The sequence below is a fragment of the Myxocyprinus asiaticus genome, chromosome 1 (genome assembly GCF_019703515.2).
Source record: "Myxocyprinus asiaticus isolate MX2 ecotype Aquarium Trade chromosome 1, UBuf_Myxa_2, whole genome shotgun sequence".
NCBI classification, from domain to species: domain Eukaryota; kingdom Metazoa; phylum Chordata; class Actinopteri; order Cypriniformes; family Catostomidae; genus Myxocyprinus; species Myxocyprinus asiaticus.
In genome coordinates, this window is record NC_059344.1 from 3851691 (window position 1) to 3870047 (window position 18357).

Here is an 18357-nt window from a genome sequence, read left to right on the forward strand (position 1 = left end):
TTTATATCAATAATTGCATTGCTTCCAGTGAAATTGTCCATTCCTGATATAAAAAATTGAATTACATCTAGTAAAAATGCTAATTTTCAATAAATCTGTAATCTGTATTTAAATAAAATAAAAAATAAATATTTTTACTTGTTGTGTATTTTGAATTTTTAAGAGTAAGAAATTCATTATAGATATCTGTAATTGCATTTTGAACAGGAGTGAATGACAGATCATTGTGAAATTCTCCAAATGAAAATGCAGTTACAGACATCAAAGCTGATGTTTTTTTTTTTGTTTGTTTGTTTTTTTTTACAAATTCTAATTACATTTTTAATATAAAAAATGTGTATTTCTGCAATTACCAAAAACTTTTATATCAAGAATTAAATTAATTTTTACAAGTGCAAACCTAATTAAGAAGAACTAGCATCTTCACTGGTATTAATTCCATTGCTGATGTCAAGATTACTAGTGAGACAGAATTATAGATATTTATAATTATATATATATATATATAATTATATTTTATAATTATAGATATCTATATAAATTAAAGGATATAAATCCTGCACATGATTAAATGTCGAAAGGGCTTGCAATAAACAAACAGCATTGTTTATATTGAGGTCTGTGACAGGCAATGATGGTGAATAACTTGCATTTTCTAATGGGACACTCAGTCTGTATCACACCCAGATCTCTTCTTTAAAATATACAGAGAACAATGAGTTAAATAAACCAAAACAAATGGTCTACCTCCACAAATAAGATCACAATTTGAACGTTTAATGCTAGTCTGTTGTTACATTATTAGTGAATATTCGTAATTGCAAGTTTTGTGTTTATATTAGTTAATGCATTGAATGTATGTCTGTACAGATTACAAAGATAAAGTCCTAAAGCACCCTTAGTTGGAACATGGATTGCACTATTCATAAATGCTTGTGATTTTACATATCTAGAATAACTTCAGACAGTGCTAGTACAATAACACTCTTTCCAAATGACTATTTGCTTTGCAAGTAATTATGCAAATGTTTTATCTTTGAGCCTTACTATAAAGCAATGGTCACATGTTATCTTGAATTACGTAGGCTACACATTGTCATGCATGTATTTGATCTGTTTTCCTACTTTAAGTGTCTAGTGCATTTCTACCACTGGGCTGATTTCCAGTCCATATACATCAGTGTGCGTTGCCAACTATTTAGGAAAGTCAAAGCAGATTGGAGTGGCAAAAATATGTCTAAATGCTCCATTTTAATACTCAACTACATATTCTAAGTTTCTACATATGTCCCTCCCACTTATAATATTATCTCACATAATTTTGTTTCTATAAAATTAGTAAATAGTAAGGTTTTTATTTTTGTATGCTTATGGAAGCAACATGCAGTGATTTATTTTTGTTAATCTTCCAGTGCATATGAGGCAGCAAGTAGAACAGAGTTATTAAAGGTATTGGTGTATTTTGTTTTTTACAATCAATACTGCAGTTTAACTACCTATACAAACCCCTCCACTATTAAGTGAACACAATATTTCAACTTGTGTCAGAGGGTGGTGACACTGGGTTGAACAATATGTCCAACTCCATATACAGTTTTTGTCTGTTACTTGGCTTCTTGACACACAAGCAAAAAATGTAAAGAACAAAACATAAATATTTAAATGCATAAATAAATATCCTAAAGAATCAGTGTTTGCTTTAGAGAAACATTCCATTATGGCATCCTAAATCCATACAGACGCTAAAGAAAATGTTCATCGAGAACTGAAGCTGGTCCAAATCGAAGAGTCTGACAAATATTATTTCACCAGTGCCCTTGAAAGCAAGCAGATGAGACTTCATGAAATATTAAGTAGTAGAATAAAACACTGAGATGTTACTTGGGGACGTCACAACCATCCATAGGTGATGAGAGCTGGAGGAGTTCTGTTTTAACAACATTCAACGTATAACAGGATCCTCACAATGCATCTATAATACATCAGCAACCAAATATTGTCTTTGTTGCTCATAATTTTTAAGCTAGGAATGTAACGGTTCACAAAACTAAAAAAATAAAGTTCATAGGGTACATTAAATTTCTTTCAAAAACCGACCAGAAAAGCTTGAGGGCTTGGTGCTTCAATGTGTGTATAAACTCAAGTGAATAAAACTACAAAAGTTGACATGTACTTTGTCTGACATGCTACACTCCATCTAAAACTATTTTAAACAGTATTTTACAAATTATTTTATAATTTGCATGCACTGTGTCTTATCCCATTTTTGTGAGAATGCAAATTCTGAGTGCAATTTTCATGCCAACGCAAGTGCACTATATGTGGGGGTAAGCATGCAAACTGTGGGTGTATTGGATGTTAATTAAGTGGTGCAAAGCGCAATTTGCTATTGTCTTGAGAAATAGGTCATTGCTCTAAGACATCTGAGAACCATGTCTATTCTCCACGCAAAGTCTAAACTCAGTTCCTACATTAGAAATTCTGAGATTCCAGCAGCAGGTGGTAACAAAGTCCATGTCCAAAATCTGAAAATACATTGCAACATCAAATGATGTCCCTGACAGTCACTGTTAATGCAAGCCAAGATTTGTGTCAGTAGATCAACATGATTAATTATACTTATATTCTCTATAATTTAATGCAGCCTACATTCAATTAGTCCTGACGAGCACCACATTTTCTATACATATACAAGGAGCGCATCACTGTCATAGAAATATCCCTGACATTCAACAAGGATGTGGTTTATGCGCAAAAGAACGTAAGACACAAATGGTCCATATTTCTATTCTTCTAATGCATTGCATACAGCCCACTTACACTACCAAATTCCAATGAATGGGATATCTTCATTTATATCGACATTGCTTGACAAGGAATTCAACATATAATAGGATGCAGACAGTGCATTAACCAGAGAAGAACTTTAAAATTAAATTGCACTTGACCAAACCCATTCACGCTTTGCGTGTGCTATTTCACCAACCCAATAAAGACTTGGCATGCTTGCACGAAAATCCAAAAACTTTACGGCCACGCCCACCCACTATGATGTATAAGATGTAGCACTCTTAAAATAGGCCCCCTCATATTAATTGAGATACTAAATGGAATATTTGTACTTTTAAGCAATAATTTGTTTGCAGGACCATTTAAGATGAACTCGTAAAGACAAAAAGATGTTTAAAAAATACTGTCATTTACAAATCTATTATAAATCATTAATATGCAGTTATAACAACATGCATAAAAAAGCAACTGTCATGCAATACTTGCCACATACTGAGCTATTTTACCTCACATGTTATAAATGCTTAATAACATTTATTCAACACTATTAAACTTAAAGTAAATTAATGTAAAGTGGGCACATACATTATAAAGAATGTAATAAGGAGTTGCCAACATTAGAAACCTATGTACAAAGTTCTGTATGGTTTAATGGTAATAAAGCTTTATTATACGATACATGCTGAGAATGAAGACCTGAAAAGTGTTTTTGCCAAGGACTAGTTAAGTTAGGACAGCACTTGGAGTAGCACCATTCTTTTGACATCAACATAACAAGGAAAGTGACAGCACAAGTGAGTCAAGACATTACACTAATGAATACAAACACGAAGCCAACAGCAAAAAACAAACATAAAACAAAACAAAAAAACCAACATAATCCTTCCTTTTAATCTCACTATAATAATCTGTGTTAGCTGCTTTGTAACATACTAATCGAAAACATAAAATATCGTAATTCATGATTTATAAGTATGAATAAGTGTATTTGTTAAGCATTTATAACATGCAAATTAAAATGCTCACTGTTTGGCAAGTATTGCAAGAAAGTCGCCCTATTTTTGTTGTTATAACCACATATCAATGATTTATAATGCAGCTGTAAATAAATTATTAGTCATTTATGAACCCCTTTATAAACCCTAACAAAGGGAACATTAATTAAATTGGTATTTGCTTTGTTTGTCCTATAACTGGTCACAATACAAATGTTAAAAATTAAACATGCAAAATTTACTGTACTTAGAAATAAGAATGAATGTAATTCTATATACTTGGACATGACGTGATTCCCTATGAGTGTTAAAACAATAATGAGGGACAAGCCAGCTAAAGAACATTTGGTATTCAAACCATTGAGCAATACAAAACTTGCATGTTGTTTGATTTGGTTAAAAAAAAAAAAAAAATATATATATATATAATAAAATAAATAATTAACAATAATGAAAAATAATTTATAAAAATCTAAGGCTTTACCATATATGTTGGTGATTCTCACCCAGTTTATATTCCAATATTTCAATAGGATCAACTATCAAACAGTTTCAGTTTGGTGTACCGTTACAGTCCTAGTTTAAGAACATCTCACTGCAAAATATAATTTTCTCAAACAGTATTTTTGGCCTCGTTTTCCAGTAAAAATACCTGAACATCCTTAAAATAAGATGAACTTACTTGACAAGCAAAATCATGTGGATATTAAGACTTGTTTTTAAAGAATGTATCTTTATATTTCTTACACCATTGGCATTTTTTGAAATGGTGATTCTAGGTGATTCTCACGAAAGTATTTTACCCCAAAATCAAAAGAAACAAATAATAAATAATATTTGACATAAAGAAAATAAAGCCTATTTTTAGGGCCATTATGATATTCTTATTACCGTAATTTGAAATAAATAAATAAATTAAAAAAAAAATATATATATATATATATATATATATATAAATTGTACAGTAAAGTGTTTTTTTACATCACAGTAGTACTCCCTTCACAAGTTTCATGAGAATGACCCATCTATCAAAATGTTTTCAGGTTTATGGTTAAAACCTAAAAAAAAAAAAAAAAAACATGGCATAAGAAAATAAACATATTACACATATTATGTGAAAACAAGTCTTATTACCTTACACAGTTTTGCTTTTAAAGTAAACTGATCTAGGACATTTCAATATTTTCCTGGAAAACAACACAAAAATACAAATTATGAAAATGATTTTTGCAGTATTTTATAGCATGTAAAACCCCATCAACACACGCTATGCATGCATTCGAAGAAATGGGTTGTGTTAAAGTAAGAAATGGATCTTTCAGAAGTTCTTGCTGATTTAGAGAAGTGTAGTTTAGATGGGATGGAGGCCAGGAACTCCTTGTCGAGTGCACTTGGAGCGAGGTCATAAAAAACTGTGTCAGGCAAATTAGATGTACAGAGGTGGGGTAAAGTCAGCAGGTACATACTTGTATGAAGTGGTTTTAGCTTCACGGAGGAGTGTGAGTGAAACAGGACATTAGATAGAGACAGGGCAGACGATGACCTTATCCTCCAAAAGGACGCTGACCACCAGGAAGACGATATAGAGCAGGAACATGATGAAGCCCAGCAGTTTGCTCAATTTCCACTTACAGGCGGCGATTGAGATGATGACGAAGAGAAGCATGAGGAAGAGTAGCACAATGGCACAGAACAGACCATTACTGCTCACCCGTACTGGACTCATACTGTTTACAAAAGAGTACATCAGCCATGGAAACGGTAACCTGAGAAACAAACACATCATAGATATACAAAGCTCTGTACTAAAATTGTACCAAAACAGTAAGCTGCTCCAGGCTACTGCCTACACAGGCAGCATGCAGAAATGAAAACTCACAAACCTACCAGAAAAACAGCTTAAACCAGTCTATGGTCTCCCAGTCTGGCCAAGTTAGTTAGGCAGCACAGTTTTTATTTATTTATTTATTTATTTATTTTTATCTCCTTTTCTCCCAATTTGGAATGTCCAGTTCCCACTACTTAGTAGGTCCTCGTGGTGGCACGGTTACTCACCTCAATCCGGGTGGCAGAGGACAAGTCTCAGTTGCCTCCGCTTCTGAGACTGTCAATCCACACATCTTATCACGTGGCTCACTGTGCATGACACCGCGGAGACTCACAGCACGTGGAGGCTCATGCTACTCTCCGCGATCCACGCACAACTTACCACGCGAGAACCACTAATTACGACCACAATGAGGTTATCTTATGTGACTCTACCCTCCCTAGCAACTGGGCCTTAGGAGACCTGGCTGGAGTCACTCAGCACGCCCTGGATTCAAACTCATGACTCCAGGGGTGGTAGTCAGCATCAATACCCAGGCCCAGGCAGCACAGTTTTGAAGGTTTTAGAGGGGTTTTGGACATCTATCAGCTGGCCAGGCTAAAAGATCACCAGCTTGGTAAGGCTGGGAGACCAGTTAAACCAGTTAAGATCAGGAAACCCCCTTAGAATGGCTTAAGCTGTTTTTTTTTTTTTTTCAGCACCAATGTGATTTGAAAACAGTTCATTTTTAGTTATTACGATAACCGTTTTATACCTATACTTTTCAATATTAAATGAAACATATGTACACATTCTCTGCACTCCATCTTGGATGAACATCATTGAGCTAGTAACAAAAAACAGTATCCAACTTTATCCCAGCTTGTTTACATTGTCTGAAATGACCAGCGTTATAAACAGACTGTATGTTCATTAATATCACACCAAGACAGGAGTGGACAAAGAAAGCAGAGCATGAGATACAGATTTCTAGATTGGATTCGATTCCGATTCCGATTCATGAGCTCTCGATTAGATTTTATTCAGATTTTGATTCGTTTCAATTCGATATCGATTTACATGGGTATATTTCAGGTGTAATGTCCATTTTGCTTACATATGTAAGAAATGCTCTCCCAGCTAATGCTTTTTTATACAGGGGACCTTCCAAATAGTTACATTACGAAAACATACATTTTTAATATTTATTTGTCATTAGTTTTTCATCATTTTGGTCACATTTGAGCTATTTAAAAATGAATAAATCCATGTATTTCATCAATAAATATTATATTATATTGCATATGTTATATTTAGTTATGCGTTTACTGTTTACATGCATAATTTGTACTATTTACAAGCATTGATTTGTTGAACACATGCTAAAAAATTCTACTGTCTCTTAAGAAAACCGGCATTTCTGCAATGATCGAGAGAGGACTTGATGGCTTTATCCGTGCTATGTGTGATGAGATTTAAATGTTCCATTTTTGTCATTTTTGATCAGCAACTGACTGTAAAGAACAGAAACGATTTTAAAAGAGATTATTCATTGATAAATGGATTGTGTGGATCTCATCTTTGGACACAGAATGAGTCTAAACTTTTACTCTCAACATGCAGTGAAAGGATCTCGCTGCTGAATACTTCACCACTATACTACACAATCATTGGTGAATGAAATCTGTACATCTACCAGCCAGTGGCTAATCAAAGACATTTTAAGTAGCATAGCACAGAATTTGGTTGCAAATGCAAACAATTTTCTGTCATTGTAGTAGACAGAGTAAAAGATTGATTTGGGGATTTAAGATTCGATATCGAGATCGTTCAAATGAAGAATGTGATGCATTGGAAAATCAATATTTTTACCCAGTCCTAAGCGCTTACAGTACAATGCACGAGCACAAAACAGAGTCAGTACTCTGTATTACTGGCACAGCAAAAAAACTGCTAGCATTAAATCTTTTGAATTTTTGTATCAACTTGGTAGTGAAATGCCAAACTTTTTTTTTGACATCCCTATTTTAGGGCTATTGTTCTAATTAAGAAAACTAAGGAAAAACATTGAAAAGATATTCTAAATCCATATCATTGACAATAACTTTATCATTTTATACAAGCTTTACAGACTCTGTACAATTAAGACCAGTTTAACACTTAAAACAGAGAACAAAGGTATACATGTAGTCTACTTTTCTGTCCATTCTTCTTTTAATTTTGGTTTCCATCGCCTTGTTATTACCAATAAGCCATTTTAACACTGTGTCTATGATTAGGCATACTGCTGTCTCAAAGCTATTATTTGCAAAAATATATTTAATTTAGAAAAAACGCAATCGAATATGTGTGCCTAAACGGCACTAGTTTAAATTTGGTTGGCGCATGTGCCCTACAACTGCTACAACATTTCCACCTTTGTCTCCTGTTGTTTACCGGTGATTACATCTTCTTCTAGCACTTCTACTTGACAGCAACGGCTCAACTATGAGTGATGCCACCTTGTGCATGACTAAGTAGTGCAAATATATCCAGGAGCATGCACACATTGCTCGTTCAGAGTACACTCGGTTAGAAAATTGGTGAACACGCATTCAGTGCTCGAGCACTCTGCTGATGACGAGATTTGCGTCATGCGTCCTGTATGCAGAAGCCTAGCGTTCGCATCTTACCCAAGCATATCTTGGGCTTTAGCTGAACTGTTGGACCACTCTGGTCAGGTTATGGGCCGTGGTCTGCTCCATGGGTGTGTTTGAAATGTTCTTGAATTCTCTGCTCATTCGCACTGTCACGTATCAGGCACCGCAGCATTTGGATGGAAATCATTGAATAATGTAGAGATGTGCTCTTATACTATTCGTCTCGGTTACTGTTGTAACCTCCGTTCCCAACGAGATGTTGTGTCAATGTAGTGACACTAGGGGTTGCTCTTGGGAGCCCCAAACACCTCTAATCTTTGAGAAAAGGCCAATGAGAATTAGCGAGTGAAATTTGCATGCCACTCCCCCGGACATACAGGTATAAAAGGAGCTGGCTCGCAACCACTCATTCAGGTTTTGTGCTGAGGAGCCGAGACAAGGTCCCGGCCATTTCAGTAGATAGTACAGCGTTGTGGCAAGAGGGACACAACATCTTGTTCCCTCCATCAGGGAACGGAGGTTACAACAGTAAACGAGACGTTCACCTTCTATCACTTACTCGAAGTTGGGTTGATGTAGTGACACTAGGGGTCCCTATAGAAAAACGCCACAACAGCTGGACCGTGTTATGTGAACTGCCGATGCAGGTGCAAGCAAGCTGCTGCGTGCATAACAGCAGGTGCATCAGTCCACACGTAACCTCCCCCAATGCCCCACAAGACGTCATGTAGTTCCCCACATCCCAGAGGGGGGGAAGTGACGTAACTTCCCTTAACGGGGCAAGAGCTGCCTCTGCGTCCTTCGTGAAGATGTGAGGGGACAGGCCGAATGGGAGGACCTTGTACTGATATGCCCGGCCATCGAAAGCAAACCGTAGGAAGGGTCTGTGATGAGGTAAAACCGAGACGTGGAAGTACGCATCCTCCAGGTCTACCGCCATGAACCAATCTTGATGCCGGATGCACGCAAAAATGCGCTTCTGGCCCTGCACCGAGGTGAAGCGGACGGCGCTGAACCGGGGAAGGCGCCTAGCGAACTGAATCACGTAGCCGAGTCGGATGGTCCTGGCCAGCCATTGTGACGGGTTGGAAAGCGCTAACCACTCGTCCAAGCTCCGGGCAAGAAGCACTAAGTGGACAATTGCATCTAACGTACCTGTGGGTGGGGCCTCGCGGCGGGGGGGAGCAGGGGACGCCACGTCGAGGAGCCTTGCTTCATCTCGAACTCGTGGCTGTGCTGAGGGGCCCTCGAACTTACCTTGCTCCATGTACCCGGCGTCGGGGGTGTCGGCGACGGGGGAGGAGGGACTTTTTGACCATCCTCGTAGCTCGTCACAACCACCTGGCCGTGGGTGTGGTGCGGTTGGGCACGTTAGCGACGTCCAAATCGTAGATGCTCAGTATGTTCCCTGAGTCGTCCGTCTCAGGGGGCACTTAGGAGCCTTCCGGGTCCTTGCGCCCGGTCGTGAGGTGGGGGGCGTCAGCTTCCTGTGGGGGGCTCTATGCTGGGGCCGAGAACTGGGCTCGGGCTGTGGCGGAACCGCCTGGGCTTTCGCCGCCGCTGGGGGACGCCCTCGGCGAGCAGACAGGGTATGGGATCTTGAGCCGCGCCGGGGCAAGATGTGCTGTATCGCCTCAATCTGCTTCTTCACCGCCGAGAACTGCTGGGCAAAGTCCTCGGCGGTGTCGCTGAATAGGCCGATCTGGGAGCATTGAGAAAGCGAGCCTTGTCGGCGTCCCTCATCTCGACCAGATTCAGTCACAGGTGGTGCTCCTGGACCAATTTGAACCTTTTCGGGCAGAAAAAGGTGCCCTCCACGCCCTCGTCAGCTCGTCGTGCACTTCCGGGAAGAAGGGGACCGAGGGGGGGGGGGGGGGACCAGTCATCTAGCCATGAGGGCTCAGAGGAGGGTGGAGGGTTCCAGTCCAACCCGACACTCGCGGCCGCCTGGGTAAGCATGGCGGTCAGCTATGCGTCGGCCTCAGACTGGGCGGGCAGACCCGAAGGTGTCAGCCCAGTCAAGTCCTCGCCGTCCAACAATGCCAGTGCGCTCTCCGACGCAGCGATCAAGGGCTCATCTGGCTCGCGAGCCCCGAAAGAGATGTTACGCTGGCCGTGAGGCCATGATCTCATCTCGGAACTTGACTGGGGCAGACGAGCATGCTAGGGAACGGGAGGTCTGCGGGGAATTACCCGGCGAGACCGCGCCCATTGAAATCCCCAAATTGCCTCCAGTGCCAGCCGGGCCAGCCTCGTACCCATAGGTAGAAGGTGCAGCGCGGGGGGCAGCTGGAGTGGCTTTCCCTCGGAGGAAGGAAAGCTGCGACCGCATCGTTGCCATGGTCATGTTCTTGCAATGAGAACGCGAACCATCCACGAATGCTGCCTCAGTGTGAGCGTGGCCCAGACACGTGAGGCAGCGCCCGTGGCCATCGGAGGCGGAGAGATAACGACCGCATTCAGGAATCACACAAAGATGGAAAGGCATCTTTAAAAAGACACATCTTTAAAAAGACGTTCACATCAATGTGTTGCTCTAATAGAAGAAAATATACTCTTTGCAGAAATATATACTCTCTCAGTAGAGCTGTCGAAGCGCCCAGGGGCGTAGTCTGCACTAAGCGTGCAGAAGGAGAGAAAGCCGCTGAAATGCAGCGTATATCCAACAGCATATGCTTCTTTCTGAGGTGAATGGACCGGCAGTGGAATTCAGCTCGCTGACACACAACCGCTCGGCTCCGAAGAAAAATCTGAAAGAGTGGTTGTGAGCCAGCTCCTTTTATACCCGTATGTCCGGGGTAGTGGCATGCAAATTCCACTCGCCAATTCCCATTGGCCTTTTCTCAAAGATTAGATGTGTTTGGGGCTCCCAAGAGCGACCCCTACTGACACTACATCGACACAACGTTGAGTGAGCGACAGAAGGGGAAATGTATTTATGTCTTTCCCTGCCACTCGCAATTTAGACTGGGAGGTAATACGTCACATTCACATTAACAACTTTGGTTCTTTAAACCAGAATAATGAAATGGTTCACAAAATCTAAAAATTAACTTTTTACATTATGTGCAACACATACATATCTGTTAACATCTCAAAAGTTGTGTTTTAGGGTTTCCAGATCCTTAAAAAGTTTGGCCAAAACATATAATAACAGCCTGAATGTATTATTGCATCAGGTGTGCACCTGTGGTGCCTTAAAATGCTGTGAAGACTAGGTGTAGGCTCACCAGATTGTGGTACAGAGCTTGTATGCTATTTTTTAAAGCATCATTTACAGTATTAAGTTTGTTTTGTGCTGTTGCTATTGATGATGATAATGATGATGATTAAGGTGGCGAAGCGTTCTTACCCCACAGTTATGTCAAATATGTTGGAGCCCACTGAGCTAGACACTGCCATGTCCCCCAGACCCTTACGAGCCACAATGACACTGGTGATGAGGTCAGGGATGGAGGTTCCAGCTGCAAGAATCGTCAGCCCCATGATCTCCTCTGTGATGCCGATAGTCTCTCCAACCTGCGGCAAAATGAGCACAAAACATTCGGATTGATGAAAAATGCAACTTGGCACAAAAAGATTTGACCTCAGGTGCCCATTCGGCCCAATGTCAATGACTACTGCCAGTTCACTAGACACACTGTCTCTTCCAGGAAAATGGACCAAAATATGAATGACTCATTTTTAGGGTCAAGCCCTTTGATAATTCCTTTCCCAACTTCCTGTTTCAAGAGGAAATAAGAAAATTGTGTTTGTCTAACCATTTCATGGGGTCTTTACATTTTGTGGAGCGTTCACCAGCAGACAACTGATGAAACCAGAACAGGAATAAAACATTTTCAACAAATGGCAAACCAAGTCCACATGGTCAAGAATCACATTTCTAGACTGCCCTGATGTTTATTAGTTGTAACTGGTTTCCTGTGCTATGCATTTTAGATATGGCAGTACCTGGTGAGCCCACCAAACCATCAGGTAGGAGAAGCCAGCAATCCAGCAAATTGCCCCCAGGAATGTAATAGGAAAAAACTTCTTGGAACTCTAAAGTGGAAGGAACAGGAAGTGTCACAAAGTTACATCAATTTCCCAGCGCAATAGGTAGGCATTCTTAAAACAGTACTCTACAGGTACTCACAGGCTTCCTGACATCAGGCAGAGTAATCCACAGAGGGAGGACTATGGGCAGGATCAAGAGATACGTGCAACGTTTGCGGCCTGTCTCTGGCCATGAGAGGCTAAGAGGCTGATCTTCCTCATCATCTTCTTCACCCTGCTCAGAGAGAAAGAAAGTCATTTTCAGCCTTCTAGTAACTCAATTGTTGGACATATTTGTTTAAGTCTCCTGCTTCTCATTGTTTTCTGCTCTCTTAAGAAAAAGACCCTGGTAATCTCACAAGCATCTTCTCTAGATTTTTAGAAGAGACCTCAACAACATCTCAATCAGAGCAGAGATTTGTGAAAATACAAAAGTCTGCAATCAAAAATCAAAGATTTCATTATGAACTCAAATTATTCCAAGACCCCAATAAAAAGCAGGGAGAGAATCATGAGGAATTTTATGATCCTGGATCTGATTCCAATTACTCGTTATGATTCTTACTTTTGAGGAAAAAGTTATCGAAAATATATTTATTGCATTTACTACCCTTAACAGTCTGCTGAAAATGACGAGATCATTTCAGATTTCAACAGATGAGCTATAACAAATCAGAGATAAATTTAATACAACTCTCACAAAAGGTTTTCTCAATTACTTTTCAAAGATTTTTAGAGGCATAAACCAAACTATATATTAAATAAGTAAAAACAGTGCTTGCATATTTAATTATTTCTTTTAAATAAAATTTCACAGATTGCAAAAAAAAAAAAAAAAATCGTAATGCATAGGTCTGCGTTTAAAGGAGCAATATGTAATAAATTTACTGTACTAAAGCATAAAATTATCATAATATGTTATGAGAGATTTAGGAAACATGCTAAGTTGAAATACTGGCTTCTCCGAAAACAATGCTACAGCCAGTATATTCTACTTTGAAATGTCCGTTCCGGGCCAGAATTTCTGTTTGAGGTTTGGCCTGTGTGATCCCGCCCACTGCCCATTTCCCAATAGTATTTCAACACCCCGGGTTGCCAGATCTGAAACAGGTTAGCTGGCAAACACAGCACGCTGCAGCCAAGGAAGCAGCAATACATCTAGCTAACATTGATAGAGTTATAAAAAGTCCACATGAGCTGGTTTATAATTTTCAAACATTAAAAACATTGCAAACGTATACATCAGCTGACAAACTTACAGTGTAAGGCTCCTTGCTTGCCACTGTCAGTTTGCTCTTTCCTGTTGCGTGTCCTCAACCTGGCAACCTGCGTGAGCTTCAAGTCTGGGTAGGAGGGGGCGGGGAAGACAACTCTCTCCGATATTTTGAATTTGGACTTCAGTACCCATTTTAAATGCTTGATGTCAATGTTACATATTGCTCCTTTAACTACACATTGTCAAATAATAATAATAATAATAATAATAATAATAATAATAAAAGTCATTAAATGATTTAAGTGATTTACTAAAAAAAACAGAGTGTGGAATGTTGGGCACTTCGTGCACTCAGAGCTCGCAGCTTCCCATACATAGCGGAAGGGGCGGAGTTACCTGGCTGTGTTGCTGGCCTGGCAAAACAGTTGTAAATAATGAAGAATGTAGCAGCTCGTGAAACTTCTGTGAAGACAGCACCTTGCATAAGTTTGTTGAATGCTTTACCATCACATCACACTATGTGAATATGTACGTTGTTTGAGATACAAGTGTTGAACTGAGGTGTAGCTAGCGGCAACACATCACGTGCACTTGAAACGTCACTTCCGTCAGCTGTTAAACGGCGAATGCTTCCGTGTAGTAAAAAAACTTTAAGTGTTCCATTTGGGATGATACTACACTTTGAAAATTCATACACTACACGGTTAAATGCATAGTATATTTTGTAATTGCATAGTGTATAGTGTGTTATTTGGGACACAGCCTATGTTTTGCGCTGTATATTAAAAATAGCTAGCTCATAAGAGTAATTTCTTTGAAATTGAACTACACTGGTTGTGAAATATTTTTCGCACTGAAGATTCAAACGAACTGGCACATAAGATTAATTAGTTTGGGAATTAGACTACACTGGCAGCACTGTGCATTTTGTGCTGTATATTCAAAGAAATCAGCTGGCAGAGGCAAAGCCACCGCTGCATAGTGTGGCAGAAAAATGCATGATCAAGAACTGTTAAAAGAGCCAAAATGAAAATCGTACGGTTCTGGAATAAAAAAAATATATTTAATGAACCAGTTCTCGGTTCCTAACCCTAATAAAAGGGAGAACAGTGTAATTTATGCATCATTTATTCCACCAAATGTCATTGGTTGAGTGTCGGACCTGTCAGTATGCTAAAACAAACAGAGCAATATTTTGATAGTGCTGCAGGGTTTACACTTTTCAAGGAAATCAACTTTCGAATGGCTTACTTGCAGTTAAAGAAGTTTTATCATTACAAAAAAATAAAAATAAAAAAAAATAAAAGCACAGTTCACCTTTAATTTTATAGCTATATTCTCTAATCTTCTCTACTCAGATAGTATTTTAGCAGAAACATCAATGTTTATACTGGAATGTACCATAACTGAGAGGAGCTCCATTAAGTCTCCTGAGCTATGAAACAGCAACACTCACACACACACACACACAAAACACTGTTGTATCTCCAATTAAAGGTTGTGTAAGTCCTAGAAGACAGAGACAGTCTTGTCAGAACATGCCACATTTAAAGGCAGCTATAAACTCAACTACCCTCTGAACACCCTATGATAACAACAGATTATTACCTGGTTCTTTGCGTGTGTGGTTTTCTGCATCTGCAACATTACAGTGAGCATAGCGGAGCTCCTCTGAGACATGCTGTCAGCTGCTTCACTGTAACCGCCGTGATAGAAGTCACTGAGACGGAGCGAAAGCATATCGGGAAGCTCCTTCAGTCTCCAGTATTCTCTTTCATCCTCTCTTACTTCTCCACAGGGAGAGAGTAAGGCAGGTCTGAAACAGTACTGGCCATGCTAACTATGTAGTGTTTAAGTGTAGTTCACAATTAGCATAATAGCAAGCCATCAAAATGTGTGTGTTTTCTGCTTTAAGGGCTGTGGAGTGGTTACTATGGTGATGGGTTTAAGAGGTTCCTGCTCGGCTGATTCATAGAGGAAGATGGTGTTCGCTAAGATTGGTGGATGACGCGTGACAAACCTGGAAATGGAAATGCCAACAGCTCTCGTCAACTAACAGAGAACTAACAGTGACTTATCGATTTAGCCAAAAACCTGTTGCAGACGGAATTTCCCTGGTGGTCCAGGCTGGTTTGGTGCTGGTCTAACTGGAAGACCAGCACTGACATGTTGTTGTTTGACCAACATGTTCTTTACAATGAGGCTAGCTGACCTACAACAATTTCCAAGTTAAGCTAGTTAAGAAGCCTGGTGGGCACACCATGCTGGTGACAGCATAGTCTCACGGCAACTTGTGATAATTCGTACGAAAATGGTGAAATCATAAGATATAGTATGACTTAGCTTGTACAAAAAGTTCCTTTAAAACAACCAATCAACAAAAAGAATTTAAAATCGTCAAACTAGAGGCATCACATTTTAGCTAGCCTGTATTTTAAGAAAGGAAACATCAGTGAACAAATTTAATTACTCATTCGATATTTAAGCAATACAAATGACTGATGTATGCTAATAACCTGGAACATGCTTCTCCAGAGACTATTTGGCAGAGATGGGTCACTTCTATTAAAATGAATGGTAGAAATTCGAATGCCCAGTGGTCAATGGATGTAGAAAGGAAGTCCTGCCTTATAGGTAAAAGAGACAATCACCTTTTAGATACAGACATCACCTGTCAGTCACCTCGAAAACGCGTGTGCGCATTAGCTATACAAGCTGGGGAAATTTTGTTTTTTAGCATAATCTGAGGTAAATCACAATTTATGATACCATTTTTCTGCTGATTTGAAATATGTTCCTTGATCGTAATCTTGATCAACCATTTTGGAGATTTCGGTCTTTACCTATTCTTCCATGCTACACAGAGGTGGTTAGAGTAGCCAAAAACTGTACTCAAGTAAAAGTACAATTACTTAAAAAAAAAAAAAAAGATTACTCAAGCAGAAGTAAAAGTGCTAACATAAATAATGACTTGAGTAAGAGTAAGAAAGTATCCAATTAAAAGAGGAATCAAGTAGTGAGTAACTCGTTACTTTCACAAATGAAAAAATGGACATTATCTACCCAATATTCCATTACATAATACACATTTATCTGACTGAGTGACTGAGACTGTCAGTCCCTAATATTCTGTCTAACATCTTTTGGGTTCCACAGAATACAGAAGGTCACACGGGTTTGGAACAACATGAGGGTAGGGAAATGAGACAGAATATTAAATTATGGCTGAGCTATCACTTTCTCACCCACACCTATCACATCGCTTCTGAAGATACTGAATCCACTGGAACCTATGGATTACTTTTATGCTGACTTAGTGATTTTTTTTTAGCTTTAAAATGTTGGCACCCGTTCACTTGCATTGTATGGACCAAAAGAGCTGAGAAATTCTTCTAAAAATCTTAATTTGTGTTCAGCAGATGAAAGAAAGTTGTACATATCTGGGGTGGCATGAGGGTGAGTAAATGATGAGACAATTTTCATTTTTGAGTGAACTATCCCTTTAAGGGCTCTTGTAAGATCTGGATGAATTTGACAATAAGAAGAGTGGTTTGGAAACATTTCTAGTAATTATTATGGTGAAAACATTAACAATGTCCCACAGGGACATTATATATAATGCTGAAATATAAACCAAAGCAAGATCATGTTTTATTAATGCCTACCTTCACTATTTCATAGCTTTTAGTTCTTAGTTCAGTGTAGTTAAATTTTTCAGTGTCGAAAGAATTTAGATCATTAGTTCTGTACACAGTACCGCCACTCCCTAAATGCAGAGTACGCAGCCTGTGTAGGACACCATGCACAGAAATCCTGTCTGTTTACGCTCCAGTTGTCAATTACATGTTCGGCAGAGCAAAAGGCATTTACACTTAACTTGGATATTTACATGGATTTATACAGTTAATCAGCCCGAAGTAGCTGCGATAGTTGCCAGTACCCCTGTACTTTTAAACCTAGTCTAAAAGTAAAAGAAAATTCAAAACATTTACTCAAGAAATTGTAACAGAGTAAATGTAGTGCATTACTACCCACCTCTGTTGCTACACATAAGTTCTTTTCCTTTTAAAATCATGGTTTAGGTTTATGAAGGGTTTTGACTTCATGGTTAGGTTTAGGTTTGCGGTTTAGGTTCTGTTAGGAAAAACTGTTATTACATTGGTCCTCGAAAACTAACCACGCATTCACACGTGTTTGTGCGTGAAATCTGCAAATGTTTTCATGAACAAATTATGATTCATCAATAATTTTTTGCACCAAAAAAGAAAATTAAATTAATCTAAATTATGAATTGTTTTTGGAACAACTGAAATTACATGTATGCAAAAATCACATACTCCCATTGTCCTTTTAAACATGGACTAAACACAGTTTTCTTATTACAAAGTTTTATTTCAAGGTAACAAAGATGATATGCGCTATAGCTCGAGCTGGGTTCTGTTTCTGGATGTGTGCGCTTAATGATAGAGCAACCATTGGATGTGCGTAGATGCAGCTGGTAGAATGTTCCTATACAGCACGGAAACGTTTTGTCAACATTGCAATGGCACTGGAAATTTCCTTCCCATATGGCAGTGCTCGAAGTGCTCAATTCGTGTTACAGTACAGGCAGTGATTCTAACCCTTATAAGGTGTCCTATTCGTGAAATGATCAGCCAAAGGGGGAGAACCGCCATGGATATCTTCCCACATCGAGCACTGCCGTTTTGACCACACGCACAGCCTGATAGTGGATGATGAGGCACAGATAAATCCTCCTGCTCAAGCATCGCTTCTCGCCATCAGTTCATCCAACATCTACAGTACACGGTATATACAATAAAATCATTGTAAATTGTAATATTGTACTGCACTGTTATATAGTGTCTATGTTAT

At 39.1% G+C, this 18357-nt stretch overlaps 1 protein-coding gene across 3 annotated transcripts in view; it reads right to left on the reverse strand.

Moving 5' to 3' along the window:
- Positions 1-4176: 4176 nt before the first annotated feature.
- LOC127441617 (sodium/potassium/calcium exchanger 2-like) overlaps positions 4177-18357 on the reverse strand; it is a 91358-nt gene continuing 77177 nt past the window's right edge. For all 3 annotated transcript variants that reach the window (XM_051699229.1, XM_051699239.1, XM_051699219.1), the window contains 4 exons: positions 12367-12501; positions 12183-12272; positions 11584-11750; positions 4177-5551 (listed from right to left, as the gene is read on the reverse strand). In XM_051699229.1, the coding sequence (XP_051555189.1) occupies positions 5302-5551; positions 11584-11750; positions 12183-12272; positions 12367-12501 (642 nt within the window). In that variant the 3' untranslated portion in view covers positions 4177-5301. The remainder of the gene's footprint in view (positions 5552-11583; positions 11751-12182; positions 12273-12366; positions 12502-18357) is intronic.